The 23,377-nt window shown below is 53.3% G+C and overlaps 1 protein-coding gene across 5 annotated transcripts in view; it reads right to left on the bottom strand.

Annotated features, from left to right (window-relative positions):
* Positions 1–866: 866 nt before the first annotated feature.
* AGPAT3 (1-acylglycerol-3-phosphate O-acyltransferase 3) overlaps positions 867–23,377 on the bottom strand; it is an 88,960-nt gene continuing 66,449 nt past the window's right edge. For all 5 annotated transcript variants that reach the window (XM_057545354.1, XM_057545355.1, XM_057545356.1 and 2 more), the window contains 7 exons: positions 16,574–16,743; positions 15,821–15,982; positions 14,747–14,900; positions 14,173–14,275; positions 9,558–9,633; positions 3,741–3,939; positions 867–3,099 (listed from right to left, as the gene is read on the bottom strand). In XM_057545354.1, the coding sequence (XP_057401337.1) occupies positions 3,011–3,099; positions 3,741–3,939; positions 9,558–9,633; positions 14,173–14,275; positions 14,747–14,900; positions 15,821–15,982; positions 16,574–16,743 (953 nt within the window). In that variant the 3' untranslated portion in view covers positions 867–3,010. The remainder of the gene's footprint in view (positions 3,100–3,740; positions 3,940–9,557; positions 9,634–14,172; positions 14,276–14,746; positions 14,901–15,820; positions 15,983–16,573; positions 16,744–23,377) is intronic.

Here is a 23,377-nt window from a genome sequence, read left to right as displayed (position 1 = left end):
CTGTGGACAGACAGGGCCATGCATCCCGTACGCCATCACCAAAGACCAGATGACCGGCATCACTTCTTCCTTTGGGGTTAAAACTCTTGTCAGTGGTCTCCCCGACCAGATAAGCCTTTCCCCAGCGTCTGCTCACCTGCAGGAGTGAGGCCATCTCTGCTCAGTGCTGTCACAAAGACCCCGAGAGGGGCCAGAAAGTCCCCAGGTGCTGGTAGCTGTCACAAGGTCACCATGAAATGCCGCAGGCACCCTAGAAGCCCCCTGGAACTTCCCAGAGGGGACTGCTGGACACACGGGGAGGGCCCAGAAGCCAAACTCTACTCGCCAGGCTGCACCAGGATATGTATGCAGGTGACAAAAGACACAGCACCAGGACCTGAGCTGAGAAACACGCTGGCCAGCAGCCCCCTGGCTCAGAACTCAGCCTATCGGGCACTTGTGGGAGGGGCCCAAGGCCTGAGGCCCTGCCCTTTGTGTATCTCCAGTGGGAGGGGGGCTGGCCCTGGAGACTGCCCCAGGCCACAGAGCTGCCCCTACAGAGAGGTCAGCAGACCCCTCCCCTGCAGAGAGGTCAGCAAACACCACAGAAATTTCTTGCCCTGCCCAACCCAGGGCCTAGCGTGTAGGCTGTCAACGACTTCAATCTAGAGCACACCCTCCCCGACTATGACAAGCACGACTGTCCCAACATTCAGCCTGAATTTGGACAATGGTAACATCAGAAACAAAAGGGGGTAAAGGAAAAGAAATAAGAAAAACACTGTTCTGGGATTTATTCATTTAAAAAATGAAAGGAGCCTCCCCCTTCCCTTCTGAAGTGGATGAAAAGCAAAATCCACCCCTCCAAAAAAAAAAAAACCCAAACATTCATGGTGTAGTTTTTATTGCTCTCAGAGGGCTTGGTATTCAAATGCACAAACTAATCTTTGTTAAATCAGAAGGAAGTCACTGAGATTTAAAACCTACATGTGGTCTCAATCTCCATTCATCTAGGAGTCTTCACAGCTGGTCACTGACTCAGTATAGAATTTACACATTGTGTATTAATTTCAAGGGGAGGGAACTTAGCTGGGAAGCAAGAACTATTAATTAAATGGTAAAAGATCTAAATTCGCATTTTCCAGGTAGTATATCTTCACAGTAGTACCCTTCAACTTTTTCCTTTAAGATTTTTAGGGATTAGTGAATTAGCAAATGACACAGACACACAGAGACAGATGAGCAGCATACCGTGTGAAGAAAAATAAGATCTAAGGTGCCGCTCACCGCAGTGGAAGCAGCTCCCCTGCTCGGTTCCGGCTCCAAGGGAAGCGGGGGACGTGCTTTGTGGCAGAGGGAAGCTCTCTTCTGAGAAAGCACTTCAAAGCTGTCTTTCAACCTCATGAGGACTTGTGTGCATTCACTACCACTCATGAGCAAGCCCGGAACTGTGATTCGCTTCCCTGTGACCTTGGTCCCTTCACCAAGGTCACCATGCACAATTCAGTAGTGTCATTATGAAGGGTATATGCCATTTCCATAGGTCTCCCCAGAATGCATACTTAGGGCCAATGCATTTTTCCAGTTTAGTTTATAATGTTTTCCATGCCTCTTCCATTTTTTTCCCCTAGAAAATTCAACCTGCCTCTATTCTGAACGCTGGTTACAGTATTATCAGAGATAACACCCATTATTTTTCTTTCCCTTGCTAAAAAAGATGAGGGGAATGTGACTTAAAAAACCCAAGTTGAACGTTTAAGACGAAAGTCCGATGCAGGCAGGGTGATGGTGGAATGGCCTGGCGGAGTGCGGGGCTCCGGCGGGAGCCGGGAGGGCGTCCCAGTACCCCCCCCCCCACCTCTGCCCAGCAGCCCAGCGGCTTCCAGCCCGGCCAGGCCAGCGGCCAAGCGCGCACGCAGTACCTCCCTCCGAGGAAGAAGTGGCTCCCACCAGGGCAGCAGGCTGGAGGGGGACGAGGCCAGGGCACTCCGGTCACCCTCCCCCAGGACAAGTGCATCTGCTCGGACGGGGGGTGGCGGAGGAAGGGAGGGCTCACCACCTCTAGTTTCCATCAGGAAGTTGAGAGCCATCAACAGATCAACTGTGAAAATAAACTCTCTAAAAGCTCCGTGTTAACAGCCTCCTTCAGAAGACAGGGTGATGGTGACACTGACTTTACAAAAGTCCAACAGTCCTGCGGGCTGCGGGCTGCGGTCTCCCCGGCACTCAGCGCCTCCGGCTCCGGCCGGCTGGGGAGGGGGCCGCCCTGCACCCCTGCTCCCGGCGGGGCGACCGGGTGGGACAGAGGAGCCGAGCTCCAGGCTCGGGAAGGACTCGACATCTCACCGCGTTCTCGGGCTCCACTCACTTTAAAACCGATTTAAGGTGTGTCAGGCAGGCCTAGGTGGGAAGCGCCAGGACGCTCCGGAAACGACCAGGGGGCGTGTCCCGCCGCCAGCCCCGCCCAGTGTGCTTATCGCCGAGGGGACGCCCCCGAGCCCCGCCCCCATCGCCTGGAATCGAGGCGCCAGCAGGTCGGGACCAGCGGGTGCTCTGGGGACCCCGGGACCCAGGCACACCGTCCCCGGGGAGACGGGGGAGGAGAGTTTGCAGGGAGAACAGGGGAGGAGGCGAGGGGCAGGGGGAAACTCCCGAGATAACAGATTAAAAACCAAAAACTGGATCTAAGTGTGAGAAGAGAAAGCATCCAGAGGCTGCCTCAGTCAGGCAGAGCTCTAGACGGATGGCAGGGGTGAGACCCGTTGTCCCGGGAGCGGGTCCCCCCCCGGGCCGCTCTGCCGGCAGCGGACGCGCAGGTGCCAGGCTGGCGTCTGTCTCCATCTGCAGGCCTTCCGACTGCTTTGCTCTCGGTTCAAGTTTTATTGGTCAATATTAGTCACCAGTTAATAAGAAAAATAGTTTCTAAGTGTCTTTTTTTCCTACCCCCCCGCTCTGTGTGTGTTGTTCTGTTTTTAATTGAGTTAATTGGATACCACCGTCAGGTTTATGTGTGTTCAATCACAGCCGTTAATTATTCCTTTTTCTTAAATTCTTGGTTTCCATAGCTGGAGCCTTTCTCTATTTCAGTCACTCCTATTAGTCGGCGGACTCCAAAGGAAGCTTTAAAATAGGAAACAGGTGAGGTTAGACTGATTGCTGGCAAGCTGGAAAAATTGTCATGGGGGCGGGCGGACCTTCGGCCTCAGACTTCCCTGGGGGGGGCAGGCCGGCCTTCTCTCCCCCTCCGCCCCCTCCCTGCGCCTGGCCACTCAGCCTGTCCCCGGGCGGCGGCCGGCTCTGCTCCTCCGCCAGCCCAGGGAAGCGTGCGCCCGCTGCGGGGGGCAGTTCTCAGCCGGGGCTGAGGGCCCTGGTGCCCAGCCAGGTGCCCGACAGACCGGGTGCCCAGCAGTGCACTCGGGGCTGCAGGGCCTCGAAGGCGTCCTGGGAACCTCAGCCCGTCACACCAGCCCACGCCCCTAACTGCCCAAATGCAAACCGGTGGCCCAGGCCCTCCCCACACAGCTCTCAGAACGAGATGCCAGGCGGGCGGATGGCCGGCCAGCTTTCTGGACAGATGGCCCTGGAATCTGGCTGTGGCCTTCACGGCCCTGTGGCTCAGTGGCCAGAGCAGCTCTCTGAGGCCGGCAAGGCTCAGGTTGCATCCCGGCTCCCAGGTGGCCGACCATCTCCAGGCCTGGGCGCCGCGGCCGGCACGTGGAAGTCTCCCAACCTCAAGCCACGCCATCGTGCCCGTTCATTACCTGCCCCGACAAACCCCAGGAACGTCAGGATCAGGAGGGGGGATCCACTGGCAAAGACGCCTAAGACAAAGCTGAAGAGAGGAGACAGGAGAAGTGTGGCCCAGAAGAGGAAGTTCAGGAGTGTCCACGGCCGACGGGCGGGTTTGAACTGCTCCCCCGGAAACACACCTTTCTGGTTATACATCTCCTGCAGCGCATCCTGAAACAGTCAACCAGAAAAGTGGCCTCTTCGTGTGCTGTTGTTATAACCCCACAGTGAAAAATGACTCACCCTATAAATAAAGTAGACGGACCATGCAGGCTGCGGGTGGCAGATGAAGTTGGCATGACCTTTGTGGAGAACCTCGGTGGCTTGTACCAAAAGCTTGAAAAATACAAACTTCGACAGGACAACTTGCCTAGGAAAACTGTCAGCCGGTGCCTGGTGCACGACACGCACCTGCAACACCCAGGACTGCGGTGTCGGCCGGCCCCTCGCTGTCTCCTGTGACATCTCCAGGGCGAGGGTGGCGGCCACCACCTGCTGGGGGTCCAGCGGCCTGGCAGCACCCCCCGCCGGCTGTGTCACCCACAGAAAGCTATTTAACCTCTCCTTCCTCCGCGTCCTGGTGGCTAATGATGGGCGGACAGAGGACCGGGTGAGGACATCAGAACATCCTCAACAGGGAAACGGGACACACGCTCAACAGCGAGCACCAGCTGCCTGAGAAACGGCGAGGCTGACAGAGATTTCTCTGCAGCCACGACACGTGACATGCTAACAAGGAGATACACTCACGATAGTTTGTTTTCTGAAAGAAGTTAAGTGCCACATAACTCCACTTCAGTAAAAATATGTACGCCTATATATTTGTCTAGGACGGAGTCTGGAAAGATGCACACCCACACGATCTTAATTACCCGGGGGAGTAAATCTCACCTGCCCTCATTGTTTTTCTATTTTATTTTCTGCATTTAGCTTTCTACAGCTGTGTTGTGTATTACATAAAAACAGGGCAGGGGGATTAACAAATGCCCAGCCTCGCGGCCTCTTGCAGCTTGTGGTCAGGCACCAACTGCCCCTGCTGATCGACGGGGCACAGGGCGGGCACCACAGGCCCTGTGTGGTCAGGAGCCGCTGAGACCCTTACGCCCGTGTGTACACCTCCGGGCGACCACACGAGCCCCCCCCACCCCCAGAAGGCGCTCCCCTGTGCAGCTCCAGAACGTCTTCAAGCTGGTTCGCTCGGCCAGCTCCGCTCTGACCACCTGCCCCTATGCAGACAGGCCATGCCTCCTGCTCCCAGAGCACCTGTTGGGAGGAAAGCAGGGGCGCCCTGGGGCTCTCGGCGAGCTCACGGTTCAGGTGAACCGGGCCCGGAGGCCACCCAGAGACAAGAAGGCAGGACCTAGCCCCGCAGGAGAGTGCACTGTGGTTACAGATTTGCACCAAGTTTGTGACAGGCCTTTTGATCACCTGAATAAAACACATGTGACCCTAACGCAGATGCTCATGTGCAATCTCACCCACTGCCTGCCACTGGCACCCACGCCTGGCCGTCCTCCCTGTGGGGTGGGCCTCCAGGCAGTCGGGGTAGCCTCTGTCCCGTCCTGACCTGTCAGTAATTCCACACACACCCAAAGGCTTCCCCCGTCGCCGCCCCTCCCACCAGCAGACAGCACCCTGCGCCCCCCGACGGGCCTGCTCCTGCTCCCCGACGTTTCTCCACATGCCCCTGATTCCCCCCTTCCCGGGCCCCGTCATTCCGGGAGGGCACAGAGCAGGGTCCAGAGGCCAGTCCGGCCACCTCCAGCCAGGTACTCAACTCCAGGAGCAGAGCTCCCTTGTCCGTGTCCTGCTCGCAGGTGCAGGTGGGGTTACACAAGGGGAAGAGCACCCGCTCTCCTGGGGAGGGACCTGCCACACACACTGCTGCCCGTGCCACTCAAATATCACGTCCTTTCTCCTAACCCTGATGCCTTGCTTGACCAATCTCCTCTTTCCTCTTTCTAACCTCTGTTGAACGTGCTTATTGTGGAACTTTAGAGAAACTGACACCACCTAAACCATCAACATCTCCAGCCTCCCTCACCGTTTTCCAGTCCCTCCCTCGCCCCATCCCTCGGGGGCTCCAGGCCCTCTGTCATTACAGGCCCCTTTCCTTCACCGACCCCGCCTGGTCAGCACAGCAAGCATGGGGGAGCATGGCGGAGGGGCAGAGGCCGGGAGACCTGGGGACAGTTTCACCCACAGGATAGTCACCTCCTTCTCAGGACCTTAGTTCCCACATCTGCAAAATGGGGAAACTGTCTGGAATGACCTTCAAGGCCCTTTGGTGACACCGAGGTCTGTTTCCACATTACGACCGGAGCTCACTGGTAAGTGACCAGAGGCGTCAGTGTCTCCAGAAACACGTGTGTTACAGCAGGACCAAAGCACCCAGTTTGGCTGCTTCAGGGTCTGCGTATTCCCTGGCAGGGGGCAATAGGGCCGAAGGCGGTGCAGACCCCCTACTCACAAGACGGGGAGAAAGGGCTTCTCATGCTCAGCTGGGGACATAACGGGCAGGCTCTTTGAAGCACAACTTAGAGACATTTCACAAGGGACCAGAGCCTCCTACCACCAGTCACAGCGTTAACATCTGGCAGAAACGCTCCCACACGTGCCCTGCCGCACAGGGAACAGCAGAAAGTTCATAACTGTTCACAGGTAGGAAGACGACTAGCCAAAACGGGGCGTCATCACATGGGAAACACGCATGGTGGAGCACAGCATCTAAAGGGGTGAATTAAATCTATGTCAACGTTGCAGATGTAACAAACAATGGTCACTAAAAACAGAATAAATGGGACAACGTGACACACAGTGTGGTCCCTGATGCAAATTACAGTGTAAGTGACATGAAAAGCGATAAAAAATGTATATGTTTCAATATTACGGAAAAACATAGCAAATAATAGAAAATACCCAAATAAATCAGTTATGTCAAAACCTGTCACTTGCTGTATTTGCATCAGGTTGTTTTAGAAAGTAACCCTTAGAGATGAAGACAAGGCCTGTGGTCCCATCCCCGCCAGGAGTCATCACACTTCAGCTGGTGGTCTCCATCCCCAGGAAGGGCTTACACCTGCACTCCTGTGCTCGGGTACCTCTACGATAATGCACGGTACTGCGCCTGCGCTTTGTGATTTTCTGTGAATAGCATCACACTATACGCCTATTGCAAGCTGCTTTTTTTTAACACCTACTTTCTCAAGATTCATTTAGATTGCTAATATGCAGTTCATTCATTTTAACTGAATCACAGTTAAATGAATACACATAATGTATCTACTTCCTAATAAGGCACTTTTAGGTTATTTCTCATTTCCTGCTAAACAAATACTGTTGCTTGCAAATGTCACTCTTTGTAAGAGTTTCAAACTTTTTTTAAAAATATTTATTTATTTATTTATTTGGCTGCGTCGGGTCTTAGCTGTGACACGCGGGATCTTTCGTTGCGGCGCGCAGGCTTCTCTCTAGTTGTGGCTCATGTGCTCCAGAGCTCCGTGGGCTCAGTAGTTGCAGCACACGGGCTTAGTTGCCCCGCGGTATGTGGGATCTTAGTTCCCCGACCAGGGATCGGACCTGTGTCCCCTGCATTGGAAGGTGGATTCTGAACCACTGGACCACCAGGGAAGTCCCTTCAAACTTTTAAAACTTGACCCTGATCCAGAGATGCATTCTCTTTTGCAGCCTCGTGTATACAACGTCTTTCTGCCCATCCACCATATGATGCACACACACTCTATTCCTTTTTATTTAGGTTTCTTTTTCTTCTGGAGAGTTTTATTGTTCTTGGAAATCACACATTTCATCCAAGTTTTCAAATGTAGGAGCATCAAGTTGTCATATTGCTCTCATACTATTTTCACTCCTTGCTCTTTGGTTGTGTCACCGTTTTTATTCCCCTTAATGCCGGCACTCTTTTTTAATTGGTCAGTCTGGCCCAAGGCTTTCTATTTTATTAATATTTTTAAAGAAAAGCTTTTGGTGCAGTAGATTCACTCTTTTGTAGCTTTGCTTTGTGCTTAAATAATTTATGCTATTTTTATTTTCTTTGTTCTCTCTCTGGGTTTACTCTATCTTGTGTATGTTTGTAATAATGTATATGTGTGCATATGTGTACACACGTATATGTACATTATATACATTCTTTTTATCTATCCTATTCCAGACTTGGGTTTCTTGAAGCTGATGAAACCCACGTTCATCAACTCTAGAAGTTTTACGGTTATCTCTGACAACTGCTCTTCACCGTTCTTCCCACCTTCTCCCCTGGACTTTCTAATTGTTACATTCTGGACCTCTGTTTATCCTGTGGATCTTTTAAACTTCCTTTTTACATTTTCACTTCCTCTGTGCTGCATTCTGAGTAATGTCCTCAAAACCTGCCAGCTTACTAATTGTCTCTTCAGCTGTATCTAATCTGCTATCTAATCTGTTAACTAAGATTTTGCTGTCAGTTAGTAGATTTCTCATGCCTATACATTTTACTTGGTTTTTCTCAAATCTGTCTCATTTTTTAATAGGTCTTGTTCTTTTGTTTTCAATCCCTTCTTTTTTGCTTAATCATTTCAAACATACTGATTTGAGTCTCTGCCTGGTAGTTCCATTAGCTGAAGTTTCGGGAGGGTTTAATTTTTCTGTTTGTCTGTTGTACTTGCCCATCGTGGATTTTGGTTATGAGTGCATCTCCAGCAGAATTTTTCTGAAGAAATCTCGGGCAGCTTAGGTTTGGAGTCGTGTTCCTCTAGTTTTACATGTGCTTTTCTCAGGGACTCTAGAGAGATTCACCTAGAACCACTTTTTATGCTGATATTTTGGCTTAGTTCTTCTTGAACTATGCTGTTAGTATAACTTCAATCCCCACACCTGTTTGAGGACAGTGTTGTGATTATGAATTACCAGGGGGACGTTTAGAGACCAAGGGGGAAAGGCAACTTCAAAGTCACTTCCTATGCTGGCAGTTACATTTTCCAGTTTAACCACTTGAGGGCAAAACTCCCGGAGGGTCCCAGCTTCATTAGGGTCTTCAGTTCCAACTTCCAGCCCCAAGTGAGGTCAAATCTTTGTTCTCTGCTTCCATGTAGGCATTAAAACTCAAGACTTCAGGTTGGGTGGACCGGCAAACTCCACGAGCTTCAGCTCGCAGCCTTCCCACCTGGATTTCAGTCCCACCTCCTCTTTTGCTCCCTAGAGATTTCCCTTACTTTCTTCAGCACTTGTCAATGCATCTAAAAGGATATGTGTTTTATACTAGAAGGATTTTCTGATTATCCAAGCCTCCCCTATTGCTGAAGGTGATAACCTAGTGTCCTGTTTGTTTGTGTATAAAATAAACTTTATACACACAGTATAAAGTCGAGGGTGAGGCATGTTGGGGGGATGGGGGAGGGACCGGGTGGGGTCATCATAAGAAGCCTGTCACATCATCTATATTGTGCCTTACTTATTAAATCATATATATACACATACACACATACATAATGCGTGTTATATGTCTGTAATTTCTTTTCCATGAAAAAATGAAACAAATGTGATAAAATGTTATTGCCAATGGTTATACAAGCATTATGATATCCATTACACTTTTCTCTAGTTTGTTAATTCCTCAAAAGTTAGGAGAAATGAAAGACGAAGAAGAGGACTGGAAAGAAGAATCTGAGAGTGGCACAGCGCTCCTGTCTCCAGAGGAAGCCAGTGTGCTACCTGCCTGCCCCGTTAGCTGCCCCTCTGAAACCTCTTCGTGAGACCCCGAGAGGAAGGTGGGTGTGGGGAGAGCTGAGCGCCTTTACCTTCTCCTGGTACAGTTTATGAAGCCACTGAGCCGCTTCCTTTTCATCCAGCGGGATCTCTTCCAGAGGAAATCTCCTGTTTTATTAAGAAGATTGAAAGCAAAGTGAATTACCAGATGACATCAAACTGAAAAGGGGAAAAACAAATCATTATGCGTCAGGGTTACTTGTCAGCCCTGCCTTTTCTATTCAAATCTGACTCTCAATTTCTAAAAACACACACACATCAAAGTAACTTCTCAGGCATTCCGCCATGCCCAGTGGGACTGCAGGGAACCAGGGAGGGGCCGGGAGGTGCTTCACGTGCCCAGGAGCGCAGAAGCCTTGCCCGGGAACACCCAGGGGCAGTCAGCTGAGCAGATCGTGCCCCCAGCTCCACTGGGAAAACTGACCGTTCATTAAGCAGTTTTGGTCTTTCTTAATAGTTTGTTCTTTGGGAGTGACCATGGCTGAGAGTGTCTTTTATGAGGCAAAGAAGAGTTTGTGTTTCACAGATGAAATCCATTTGCTTCAAATATGAAAAGCAGTAGAGATTTCGAAACTTTAATCTCAATTAACAAACGGCTGGCTTCAATGATGACACTGACTTCTGTACAAGCCCTATCACCAGCTGTGACACTGACTTCTGTACAAGCCCTATCACCAGCTGAATCACCAGCCCCAGGAGGGGAGGTGTCTACCCGGTAACACAAGCAGGGCAAGGACCGCTTTCTACGGCAACTGTAGTACCCCGGGATCGCCAGGAGGGGCCGCTGAGCGCACGTGTGAGCAACGGTAATTTAACAAGGGACCGCGGTCATCCCGGGGGCTGGCTGCCCACCTCAGAGGGGCCAGAGTGAGAGCAGAGCCAGGAGACAAGTCCACGGCCAGAGGCAAATCTCCATGTTTTTAGGGATCTCAACCTTTTGGGGTTTTTTTGGTTTTTTTAATAAATTTATTTTTATTTATTTTTGGCTGCGTTGGGTCTTTGTTGCTGCGCACGGCCTTTCTCTAGTTGCGGCGAGTGGGGGCTACTCTTCGGTGTGGTACTTTTCATTGCGGTGGCTTCTCTTGTTGTGGAGCACGGGCTCTAGGCATGCGGGCTTCAGTAGTTGTGGCACGCGGGCTCTAGAGCACAGGCTCAGTAGTTGTGGCACACGGGCTTAGCTGCTCTGCGGCATGTGGGATCTTCCAGGACCAGGGCTCGAACCCATGTCCTCTGCATTGGCAAGCGGATTTTTTTTTTAAATTTTTATTTATTTATTTATTTATTTATGGCTGTGTTGGGTCTTCGTTTCTGTGCGAAGGCTTTCTCTAGTTGCGGCAAGTGGGGGCCACTCTTCATCGTGGTGCGCGGGCCTCTCACTATCGCGGCCTCTTGTTGCGGAGCACAGGCTCCAGATGCGCAGGCTCAGTAACTGTGGCTCACGGGCCCAGTTGCTTCGTGGCATGTGGGATCTTCCCAGACCAGGGCTCGAACCCGTGTCCCCTGCATTGGCAGGCAGATTCTCAACCCCTGCGCCACCAGGGAAGTCCCGGCAGGCGGATTCTTAACCACTGTGCCACCAAAAAGCCCAAAGCCCTACCTTCTTGTCTCTAAAAGTTGAGAACTTTGGTTTTTGTGGGTTATACCGATCCATCTTTACCATCCATCTTGTAAAACTTCCCAGTTTTACAAGCACACACGCAACCAGACATCCGAGCGATGCTGGGCCACATGTCACGCAGCCTCTGGGAGACTCCGCTGTAGGCTCAGAGGAGAGAAGAAGACTTAGAACCTCCTAGTAAACAAAACGGTTTAACTCTGTGGACCCGAAAGGTGCTGGGGACCTCCAGGAGTACACGGTGAGAAGTAGCGCTTGAAGGGTTTGCCACAGGTGCTGTCTCAGGAAGGAAAGGAAGTTGGAAGGGGTCTGTCCACAGAGAGATGACGGCCAAAAGTGTCAAACTCACGTGACCGTTCTCCTCTGATTTCACATTACCACATACAGGTTCTGTTGTATGTCTGTTATATGCAGGACAAAATATATAAAATAAGAATTTTAAATGATGAGATAAAACATAAATACAACTCTGGAGTTGACTCCACTTTGAGGACGCTGGCCCCAACTGCCAGCATGGACACAGGAGAGCCTCAAGCCACCATCCCCAAGGCCCTGGCCATGCCCAGTCTCAGGCCCCCGGGGAAATGAGGCACAACTCCACTGGGTCACAGGAACCTTGTCTTCTTTGATTACAGGTATGTTTTGGACTCACTGGGATATTGCTTTTACTCAAGACACCCGTTTGGTAATACAAAACAATAAGTTGAAGCTTTTAGACATTCTAAGAATACATTTATTAAGATATGATTGGGTGAAATATAGCCTCACATTTTCTGCAACAAAGGGGAAAATGAGCAGATTAAAGCACCACTCCTCTCCAGCTGGAGCTGAGTGCCCACGTGGAGGGGCGGTATAGCCTGGAGGGTGGTGTGAGCATCGGCCTGCAGCTGGACCAGGCGGGCTCCCCCCACTCTGCCACCTACCAGCTCTGCTCTCGGGCGGCTAAGGCTGCCAGAGCCCTCCTACCCAGGGACCAGAGCAGGATCTGCCTCTGAGGGCTCCCGTGAAGATGACCGGGACCATCCAGGGCCCCAGAAAGATCACCCATTCCCTGTTGGCCATCGGTGGTCAGCCCCCGGCCAGGGGTTCTAGAGAGCTAAGGGCAAGGGTCCTGGGCTCTCCCTTGATCCCGGGATGGAATAAGAGACCCTACAGCGACTTTGAGCTAGTCCTCTGTGAACGTCAGAGAGAAAAAGCCACCCAGCTTCCGGTTTATCTTCACAAAATTATTCCTGGAAACTTCCTACACTGGGGCAGGAGAACTGAGTGGTATTTTTTTTTAAACTTGTCCTGGCTCAAGCTCTCAAGACTAACATGAAGAGGGCCGGTCAGAGCCTCCTTGGGTCAGACTGACCGAGTCGGTGGTGGTCAGTGGCCGACATGGGGCTGACACAGAGACGGGGCTATGTGGTTTATACACACAGGAACGTCCTGCCTTTCTGGGCACATGTGAGTGAAACAGGAGACTGACGAGTTCAAGCAGGATGGTCCAGACAACACGCGGACCTGGAGGGCCTGCCTGGAATCAGGCCTGGAGCTGGAATCAGGTCAGAACACCGCTTAATGAACAGAGCAGCCCCCAGGCTGTGCTTCAAGGTAAAAACACTTCTGGGTGGATTATCTTCTCTTCACGAGGCAGAGGAACGCGGAGCATCAGAGCGTGGTGGAGAGGCACGGCGACCTCCGGCCGCAGCCCTAGTCCCTGACCTTGATCTTGTGTTACAGACATGGAGCCCGCCCTCCCAGTGGCGCCTCAGGCTCTGCCGGTGGCCCTGGACGTCTGGACATTTCACCGAGACCACGAGTCACTCGGGATGGCCCCCAAAAGGGATTCTGTTCCCCTTTGACCCTGAGATCCCTGCCCCTCTGGGCCAAAGCCACCAGTGCCAGCAAAAAGTCACGCCATAAGCAGTGCAGCGTCAGGCCGTAAGGTTCCGCGGGACGGAGACCCTGCACCGATCAGCTCAGAGAGATGCGGGTTTCTATCCGGGGGTGAAAGGTCAGCACCGTGGGGGGGCGGGGAGGGGGCGGAGCCAGCCGCAAGGGCTTCCGCGGAGGTGGGAGGACAGGGTGCAGGTGGCCTCTCCCATTATGGCCCAACAAACTAGAGAGAAAGACGGTCACTTTGTCATTTCCCTTCCTCTGCTCCCAGAGTGGCGCCTGGAGCCCCGCCCGCCCGCCGAGCAAGTTTCCGCATCGCCGGCCCCAGGGCAGGGCTTGGGATGGGCCCTGGGAGCTCCCCCGCCCGCCGAGCACATTTCTGCATCGTCGGCCCCAGGGCAGGGCTTGGGATGGGTCCTGGGAGCTGCCCCGCCCACCGAGCACGTTTCTGCCTCTGCAGCAGTGAATCCTTTCAGAAGCTCCCTTCTCTCTGATCCCTCTACCCCCTTACTGTGCATACAGCAGACACGCAATAAATGCTCACTGCACAGACCAGCGGGAATAGTTTCTGATAACCTGGGGACATTTTAAGGGCCATATGGGGCCCCTCCTCGGGCTGGGTTTCGCTTCTCGGGGATCCTCGGGGGTCCCGCGGCGGCCATCCAGAGCTGCCCTGCGTTAACCAGTGCGGGCGGGGCTGCCTCTGAGCCAATGGGGTGGAGGCTGGCGGGGTGGAACCTCCCAGCTCAGACCGGGCAGCCAGGAGCCCGAAGCCCAGCACGTGGCCCTGACCCACCTTCTCTCCTAGGTGGTCTGCGTGGCTGTACACCATGAAAAGGGGGACACGTGTGCGTCCCACTCAGACGGGGACAGCTTGTCCTTCTCCTATGAAAGTCCTACTTGCTGTCCAAGTTTTAGATCAGACGCCTCCTCCAAAAAGCCTCTGCTCCCTCCAGTGGGAGGGGTCACGCCTCCCTTGGAGCTTCTGGAACATTCCTCCTGTAAGTCGCACCCACTCCTTTGCTCTGTACTGTCCCCACCGTGTGCCGGCCCTGGAGGGTGGAATGCCGGCCACCTCCAGGAGGTGGGAGGAGCCGGCCCCAGTCCCGCCCACCTGCCGGCCCCGCCCCTGTGGGCGCCTGCCCGCTCACCTCACACACATGTCCGCCTCGTACTTCTTCCCGTAGAGGATCCCCAGCAAAGACGGGTTCTTGTTTCCTCGGAAGTTCAGTGTGACGTCGTAGACAGCTGCGACTGCAGGGAGAGGGGCAGAGGGTGGCAGGTGCTAGACGACACCCCGCAGCAGGGCCCCCCGCGGCTCTTTACCTGGATTGCTGGGGCATTTAGTTGATTCACATCTACTGTACTTACTGGCACGTTTGTGTTTAAAGCCACCGTTTCCTATCCATCCTGTTCTTTGTCCCTTTCATCTTGCTTTCCTTTTGGATTAATTGGATATATATTTTTTCCTTTATAAGGTTTTCAGTTATATACCTTTTTTATTATCATTTTCGTTGTTTTCCATTAACTAGTATTTTATCACCTCAAAAAATGATACAAGAATCTTACAACATGTAAATCCGAGTACCCAGTTCTCCCTTTAATGCCACTGGCATCCTGTATTTTACACGGAACTCACTGATCTGGTTTTTGGCAAATCACTGATTTCACGTCTTGCTTTGCTCGGAGCCCGGGCTGGAGACAGTCCCAGCGGGTGGCTCTTACCTGTCCCACGGAGGCACTGGACCGCGGTGGTGAAGCCCTTGGTCCGAGGCAGCAGGTGGTACTTGAGGACGGGCAGCCCCTTGGAGGCGGCCACCTCCATGCTGACCCGGTGCTTCTTCTCCGTGAAGCGCGTGCCCTCGCAGTACAGGAGAAACTAAGACACAGACAGGGGACGGAGGTCAGTGCGGTGCTGGCGACCGGGACTGGAGCCCCACAGGCTCCTCATCGCCCCTGCACGTGCCCCCCGCCTGGCGGCAAAGTCTTGTGGAAATGACGCCCCCCAGCGACCAGTGCGGGGCATGACCAGAGATGCCGCAATCACACTCCGCACACAACTCCTTCACAGACAGCGACAGCCCTGCACCTATTCTCAGGGAATGGAAAGACACTTCCTGGAGAGAGTGAGACAAGGTGTCCCTAGGCAGCAGCCTTCCGATGGCGAGTGGAAAACAAAGTCTTCTTTCCCTTTGCCTTGATGAGTTACAAACACCAAATAAGTAAGTAGCCAGTTCTCAAAGAACTGCCGTCAGAGACCGGAACTGATATGCAAACTGATCGATACCGATCATTTCAGATGGCTGTCCATCAAACTCCATCCAGGGGCTCAGAAAGGACCACCAGAGCCCCACCCCAGGGCCCTGCCCTGCCCTTGAAGGGTGGCTGTTTTAAGTGCAGCGCAAACCTTCTAGCAACTGAAGTCCACGTCAACCCATAGAACTATAGCTCACGAGGGCTTGTCCTGAGCCCTGACTCGGCAGAACAGCCTGGGCGCTGGGCAGCCGGCCAGCTAACGTCTCCAGGGAGCCCCGGCTCAGCCGAGCAGGCTGTCCTCTGAGTGGGGCCGGGTGTGCGGGGCGGCGGTGCCCCTGGCGTGGCGGGTCCCACCTGGGGCAGGTGGGAGCAGGTGGTCCAAGAGGGGTTCCCAAGCCTGCAGGCTCAGAGGGGCGGGGCCCCGGCCCGCCTCAGACAGCTTCCCTGGTGCTCAGAGGCTCTTGCCGGCTCGCCACTGAGAACTCGGGCTGCGCCCCTGAGACTCAAGACAACACAGTCCGTGTGGCTTCACCCCTCACTCACCCACACATATTCGGGGTAGCTGGCCAGGCGCCTCAGCCCTTTGATGACGGCATCCCGGTCTTCCTCCCATTTCCGTTTGCAGAACACGATCTCCAGGAAGTACCACGTCCAGCCGATGAGGGGCACGTAAAGCAGCTCCCTTTTAGCCAGGACTTTGGAACTCTGGGGGGAGGGCAGAGCAGCCAGCGCATCAGGACCACAAGGTCCCCGAGGGCACGTCCCCGCAGGCCACCCCCAGGCCTGGCTGTCCTCGGGAGACCCTGCCTCTGAGTGTGACGCCCTGGATAAGCATGGACCCAGAGTGCAGGCACCGCCAGACGGGGAAATCGCAGGCAGGCGGGCAGGAGGGGAGCCAAGGACGTAGAGGTTGCGCTGGCCGCCAGGCCCGGGGCTCCCCGAGGAAGATGCCAGGGCCACCACGCACTGCGCTTCCACCGCAGGGGACCCCTCATCCTGTCTCATCTGAGGCAGCTGAGCCAACCGGGGGAGGAAGGATTTGAGAGGAAACGCAGTAACACCTGGTCTCATGAGCAAGCCCTGGGGCAGCTGGGGGCAGCCTGCAGTCCCAGGTGCCCTGCGGTCAGCCATGCTCGGACTCCTAGCTTGGAGGGACCAGGGGCTAAGCCCAGAGGGAAGGCCAGACCCCAGGCAGCCATGCCAGCACCCCCGTGGGACCCCATGTCACTTACCCCACCCTCCTGCGACCCCCACGTCTCGCACCCCACTCCCTCCCAGGAGCCCCACATCGCTCACCCCCAGCACGCCAAAGCGCTCACACATGGTCCACCCACAGAGGAAGTCGATTTCGAAGTTGTGGTTGAGGATGATGACCACATGCTCCTTCCCGAAGTGGCCCACCGTGGCCTGGTCGGCGAACAGGGTACACTCCGTGCAAGACCACCACTCCAGAAGCATCACCAGCTCTGCGGACGCACAGGCAGCAACGTCGGCAAGGTGCAGACCAACGCACTCCGGCCGGGCCCTCCCTCCCCGCTCCCTGACGTGGGCAGGGCTTATACGGTACCAGCCCGACTGGGATTTTCGGCTAGAAATGAGTTGATGGTTTATGTTGATGTTTAAAATTAAGTTTTCTAAAATTCTAATTACGCTTCTCTAAGCAAAAGTCAGGGGAGAAGTCAAATGAAAGCACAAGAGATGGAGGAGGGAACCCACTTTAGGTGGATGTTTTTCTGACCAACATATCTAAAGGACTTAATTTAAAATATTTTTTCTTAAAAATCAGATCTTCGCTTTTCTTAAAAATCAAATATCCCATAGGATGGCATGGTGAGCAAAGCATTCGCTTATTAAGAGAATACACCATCATCATTATATTACTATTATTATCAACAACTACAAGTTATCGAATACCGACAGTATACCACGTGCTCTGCTATGTAAATTACATACGTTATGTCATCTACTCCTCAGGCGACTTGAGTTAGTGCTATTATTATTCCCAAAGCACAGATAAAAAGTGGTGGAGTTCCCATCTCAGCCCAACACACTGAGCCCGGGGCTCTGTGGAAAGTTTCAGAGGAAGCTTAAAAACACAGAAATAGACAAATAGACTAGGGTCCTCATCGGGCTACAGAGGGGTCCTCAGTTTATGTATGTTAAGCACTGTTACTCTTACCCACATTACTCTTTACAAGAGTTTAGGTGGATACCTTTATCGTCATGTCCGACTGCAGGTCTCACAGGTGCTGTGGACCGACGGGATAGCACACGTTCCATCCCCAGGAGAGCAGGAAGGGGAGGCTGCAGGCCCACAGCCAGCCAGCATCACACCCACCACGGCCAGGCGCCCGAGGACGGTGGCCTCAGACCAGGAAGCATGGCTCCCAGGCTCAGGACGCCCACCAGACAGCCTGTCCTTTGTTTGCTGGACACCAAGCCGTCGGTTTTCCGGAGACCGGCCCTTGGGGAGGGAGGCCAGGGAAGGCTGATGGGGCAGGACAGCCCAGCGCTTAGACAGTGGGCTCTGAGCCTGACTGCCTGGGCCTCAGTTTCCCTGTTGACAGGAGACAGTAGTGGCTTCCTCGCAGGGCTGTGGGGGACTGCATGGGACTCGGCACGGGGCCTGGTTTCTCCTTCCACTTAGTGTCCCCACCAGCCCACGTGGAAGTGGGGGGACACACGGCTCCACCCCACGTGCTGGTGTCTCAACTTCCTTTTCTACACAAGGCGGGGACTGGACGGAAGGCCGACTCAGGTAACACCTGAACGCTCTCAAACCACAAACCGCGGTCCCTTCTACCCTCGGGGCAGTCAGAGGAGGGGTCATAAAGAGGTCAGCTCCAGGACATGCTCGCCATAAGCTTCATCAAGGGACCAGAGAGGGCCCTGAGGGGACGCAGGCCCGGTCAACAGAGGAAAACTCCCCCCCGGGATAAACCTGTTAGCCTGGCCACTTCCAGCCAGCATTCAAGGCACGAAGAAAGACCCAAGGAATGGAAAGACAAGAGGCCCTGAACAGACGTTCTCCAAAGACGATTTACAGACGGCCAGCAAGCACACGCGTCGATGCTCGGCATCACCAGTCATCGGGGAAGTGCAGGCCAAAGCCACGGCGAGGCAAACTCGTCACACTCACCAGGACACTGTCATCTAACAGACAGACAATAAATAGCAAGTGCTGGTGAGGACAGGGTGCCTAGGACCCCTGACGCTGCCAGTGGGGACGTAAAAGGTGCAGCCGCATTGGAAAACTATGTTCCAGACAGAGTAACCAGAGGACCCAGCAATTCCACCACTAGGTAGATGCCCAAGAGAAATGAGGACAGATGTCTGTGCGAAAACTTGAACACGGATGTTCATGGCAGCGTTATTCACAAAGCCACAAAGGGGAAGCAACCCAAATGTGCGTCAGCTGATGCATGAACAGACAGTGCATATCCATATAGGGTGACGTCTTTCAGTGACGCGGGAGCGTGGGCCTCACACGCGCTACGGTGTGGACGAGCTCTGAGTGAACGGAGTCAGACACGACGACCACAATGCATGGTTCCATTTGCATGCAACGTGCAGAAGAGGCAAAGCCACCGAGACAGGAGGTAGAATAGTGACTGCCAGGGGCTGGGGAGGGGGCAGAATGGGGGCGGTGACCGCTCCTTTATGGGGTGAAAATGTTCTACGATTAGACTGTGCTGATGGGCACGTGACTCTGTGAATACACTAAAACCGCCGGACTGCATGCTTTAAATGGGTGAATTTCACCCCCGATAGCTGTTTAAGAATTACAAAGCAGAAGGAAACAGGGACTTTGCTGGTGCTCCAGCGGTTAAGACTCTGCGCTCCCAATGCAGGGGGCCCGGCTTCGATCCCTGGTCAGGGAACTAGATCCCACATGCTGCAACTAAGACCCGGCACAGCCCAGTAAATAAATATTAAAAGAAAAAGAAAAAAGAAATAAAGAGGCCCAAGGTTAGGCTGACCTGTCCATCTGGAAGCACAGGCAGCTGCTGGGGGCTTGCCAACCATCCCACCCAGGCGGCGGGAACCAGGGCTGAGACAGACCCGCGTGCAGCTCGGCAATGGCCTGCTCCTTTCTCGATGACGGAGGCCTGGGCAAACCTCCATGTGTCTGCTGGTCAAGTAGGAGCCTGTGGCCGAGACCGCTGCTTCTGAAGCAATTTGCTTGGGAACAAGGAAGGGTTTATTCATTATTGTAGTGAGGACATTTATTTTATTTATTTATTTTTGGCTGCATTGGGTCTTTGTTGCTGCACACGGGCTTTCTCTAGTTGAGGCGAGCAGGGGCTACTCTTCGTTGCGGTGTGCGGCCTTCTCATTGCAGTCGCTTCTCTTGCTGCGGAGCACGGGCTCTAGGCGCGCAGGCTTCAGTAATTGTGGCTCACGGGCTCAGTAGTTGTGGCTCGCGGGCTCTAAAGCGCAGGCTCAGTAGTTGTGACGCACGGGCTTAGTTGCTCTGAGGCATGTGGGATCTTCCCGGACCAGGGCTGGAACCCATGTCCCCTGCGTTGGCAAGCGGATTCCTAACCACTGCGCCACCAGGGAAGCCTGTAGTGAGGACATTTAACTTGAGGCCTACCCTCCTCACAGATTCTGAGCGGACAGTACAGTACTGGTAACTGCGGGGCTCTAGAACTTACTCACTGTGCATAACTGAGGCTGCACACCCATCGGACAGCGCTCGCCCCTTCCCCTCCCCCAGCCCCCGTTCTCTCCTCTGCTTCCTTGAGCTCGATTACGTTAGGCCCCTCATATAAGAGGGATAAGTGCAGTTTGCCCTTCTGTGACTGGCTCCGCCACATCTTGTCCTCCAAGTTCACCCATGTTGTCACGTACGGCAGGATTTCCTTCCTAAAGGCTGAATAATATTCTCTTGCACGTACAGACCACATTTTGCCCGTCCGTCTGTCTGCTGATGGACACGGACGTTGTTTCCACATCTTGGCTACTGTGAACGATGCCTCAGTTAACACTGAGGTGTGGCCGTCTCTTTGATGGGGAAATCCTGCGATGCTTTCTCACCACGAGTCTGAGAGGAATCAGTACAGCCTCAACCCGCTGATGTAAAACTCACCCGGCAGGGAGGGTGGCGGCCTGGATGGGCTGCTCCAACCCGCGGGCCCCTCATCTGAGGAGCAGGGACCTCAGCCGCCCTCTGGGGAGGATGCAGAGCCCGCGGGGGTGCCCAGGACCCCAGTGAACCCGGCTCTCCCTCCCGGCCGCCCCGTGGGTGATGGAGGAAGCCCTGGACGAAGCGAGGAGGGGTGCGAGTCTCAGAACCCCCCAGACACGGAATTTGCTAAAAAAGCTACTTTCAAAGTCATTTCTTCACTTAGGCCTGACAACACGTGCCTCACTCACGTGGGCGCCAACGCCGCATCTAAAGGCCCCTTGTTTCCACGACTGCCTCCCAGGATGACCTGCAAATCAGGCTGCTGGACACCACAGCGCCGGCTCAGAGCTGCCACCTGCGGGGGACGGACCATGTCCGCTGGCCACGCACAGGTGGAAAGGACGCCGGAGCTGCGACCCCGCGGCACCGTCGAGGCACACGAGGACCACTGCGAGGACTGTGCGCTCATCCCTGGGCGGCCGGCACGGGTACACGGCCTCCTCGCCACACGGCAGGCTTCTATGGGCGGGAGCTCCGGCCAGCAGCCAGGATGCAGGGGAGAAAGTGCGCATGGGGTGCGGGCGGGGTGCCTTCCCCTGGCCGCACACCCTCTCCTGGCAGCACTTGGGACCTGGGCATTTCTGGTCCAGCGCGAGAGGTCTGGCCCAGGTGGGGCGGGTGAGCAGGAATGAACTGAAGACAACACAGGCAGCCCCTGCAGGCGTTTTGCCCCCTCCCCGCCCGCAGAGTGGGTCCAGCAGAGGGCTGCCTGCAGGGAAGCGGCGTGTCAAGGCAGCTCTGTTCCACCAGCTGCCGGCACGGCCCAGTGGGCTGCTCAGCCCATTTCCAGTCACATCCAGTCGCTTTTTCTCTCGTAGATCATAGATCGTAGATCGCTACATACGCGGCCAGGGCTGACGCCGTGAATCTTCTCACGGTCAATTTGGAGAACATTTTGAATGAGGACTTTTTTTGTGATTTCCTTCATTCTAACGTATGCTGGCCCTTACACACATGAGCAAGCCATGCTCTGCACATTTCAACGAATGATGTTTTGAAAAATTCAAACTTGCCTACTAATAGTAATCGTGTATTGAGCAGTGTTGTACGCACACTCTATGCGTTAATTTAATCTTGATGGTCCAGCTGAGAGGTACCGTCTCTGTTTCACAGACGAGAAGGGTTAGAACCTTGGCTGAGGTCAGCAGGGAGCCAGGGCCCCAGCCAGCTGTCTGGTTCCACATCTGTGCCCTTAACACAGCGCGAAGACTCCCCGGGCCTGAGGACGACAGAGTCACCCTGGGCTCGGGGGGACAGCAAAAGACACCTGGCATCACAGAATGAACACAGGGATGCTTGCAGAGTTGAAAATAAAGCAGTGATTCAGGGTCGTCTACACCAGGGGTCCCCAGCCCCCGGGCCGCAAACCAGTACCGGTCCTCGGCCTGTTAGGAACCGGGCCGCCCAGCATGAGGTGAGCGGCTGGCCCGCCAGCAAACCCCATCGCTTGCATTACCGCCCTCCATCCGTGGAAAAACTGTCGTCCACGAAACCAGCCTCTGGTGCCAAAAAGGTTGGGGACCGCTGGTCTACACATTTGTGTGACTCTCGCTCACCCCACATGCCCACGGAATCGGGGAAAGGTTTCACCAGCTCAAATCTGGGAAGGACTCCTGCTCGTGTATTTAAGAAATAAACAAGTGGAGAAGCTCCCCAAATTCACCGGGTCCTGGGGGAAACTCTCACAGCACGTGGGTTCAGTGGGCACCTGTGTTCCTTCCAAATATTGTGGGATTTTACATAAATCTCAAGTTTTCTTATTTTTATGCTTTTTTATACTTTCTTGTCTTAAAAAATGAATTTGTCTTTGCTTTTTTAATCCATCTTTTTCAAATAGTTGAGAAGTTATGTTTGATTTCTGTTTTCTACCCTATACTTAGTTAACAAAGTCTTAAGGAAAGATCTCTGCTGTCTTCCTGACAAATACAAGAATGATGGAGTCCTAACTTTGGTCCCCACTCCTGATTGACAGACTGCCTGCCGCTGGTCCTGTCTGCTCGCAGCCACGCGGGTTGGGCATCGTTATTATTTTATATGACTGTTTAGATTTACCTACTTACCAATTTCTCAGTCCACCAGTGTTTCTGGTAACTCAGACCCTACTTTTTTGATGGCTTTTGTTCTTACTAAAGAATATTCTTTAAAAAAATTTCAGGTGACGATATGCTCACTTTCTGTTCCCCTCAGGCTGTTTTATCTCATTCTCATTCCTGAAAGGTCACTTTGCTGGATGTAGAGTTCTAGGCCGAGGCTGGAGACAGCCCACTGCCTCTGGCTCTGATTACATACATTCTGCCGAGTCAGCTGGGAGTCTGTCAATCTTTGTAGGTGTTCTAGCTTTCTTTTCTGGGCGTTTTTAAGATCTTCTTTTTTGTCTCTGGTGGTTTGTGATTTCTCTGTGATGGGTCTAAGTGTGAATTTCAGCTTATATACCCTGCTTCGTATACATTTGCTTCCTAGAGCTACAGAATCTTGTTTTTCATCCGTTCGGGAAAATTCTCAGCCATCATTTCCTCCAATGGTGCTTCTGCTTATTCTTTCCTCGGGGACAGGAGTCCAAGACCTGTTTCACAGACTTTCACTCTCCCCTTACATCTTTTAACTCCTATTTTATATTTTTCATCTTGTCATTCTACTGCAATCGGGATGATTTCTTCATAGTAAGCTCCAGTTCACTCACTCTCTCATTAGCTGTATCTAATCTGATGTAACATTCATTCACTAAGCTTTTACTTTTAAAAAATATTATAATTACAATTTTTATTCACAGAAGTTCTACTTGGTTTTTTTTTCCAATCTGGTGACTTTGGGTAGTCTTTTGTCTAAATCTGTTGTTGCATGTTTGTTGTTCTTTGACTCGGAGCTCATATATGATTTGTCTCCATCTGTGTGATTCTTCAGGCCTGAAT

Source organism: Balaenoptera acutorostrata, chromosome 4 (assembly GCF_949987535.1).
Source record: "Balaenoptera acutorostrata chromosome 4, mBalAcu1.1, whole genome shotgun sequence".
NCBI lineage: Eukaryota > Metazoa > Chordata > Mammalia > Artiodactyla > Balaenopteridae > Balaenoptera > Balaenoptera acutorostrata.
The sequence above is the reverse complement of the archived record's forward strand: the minus strand, read 5'-3'. Positions and strand labels throughout refer to the sequence as shown.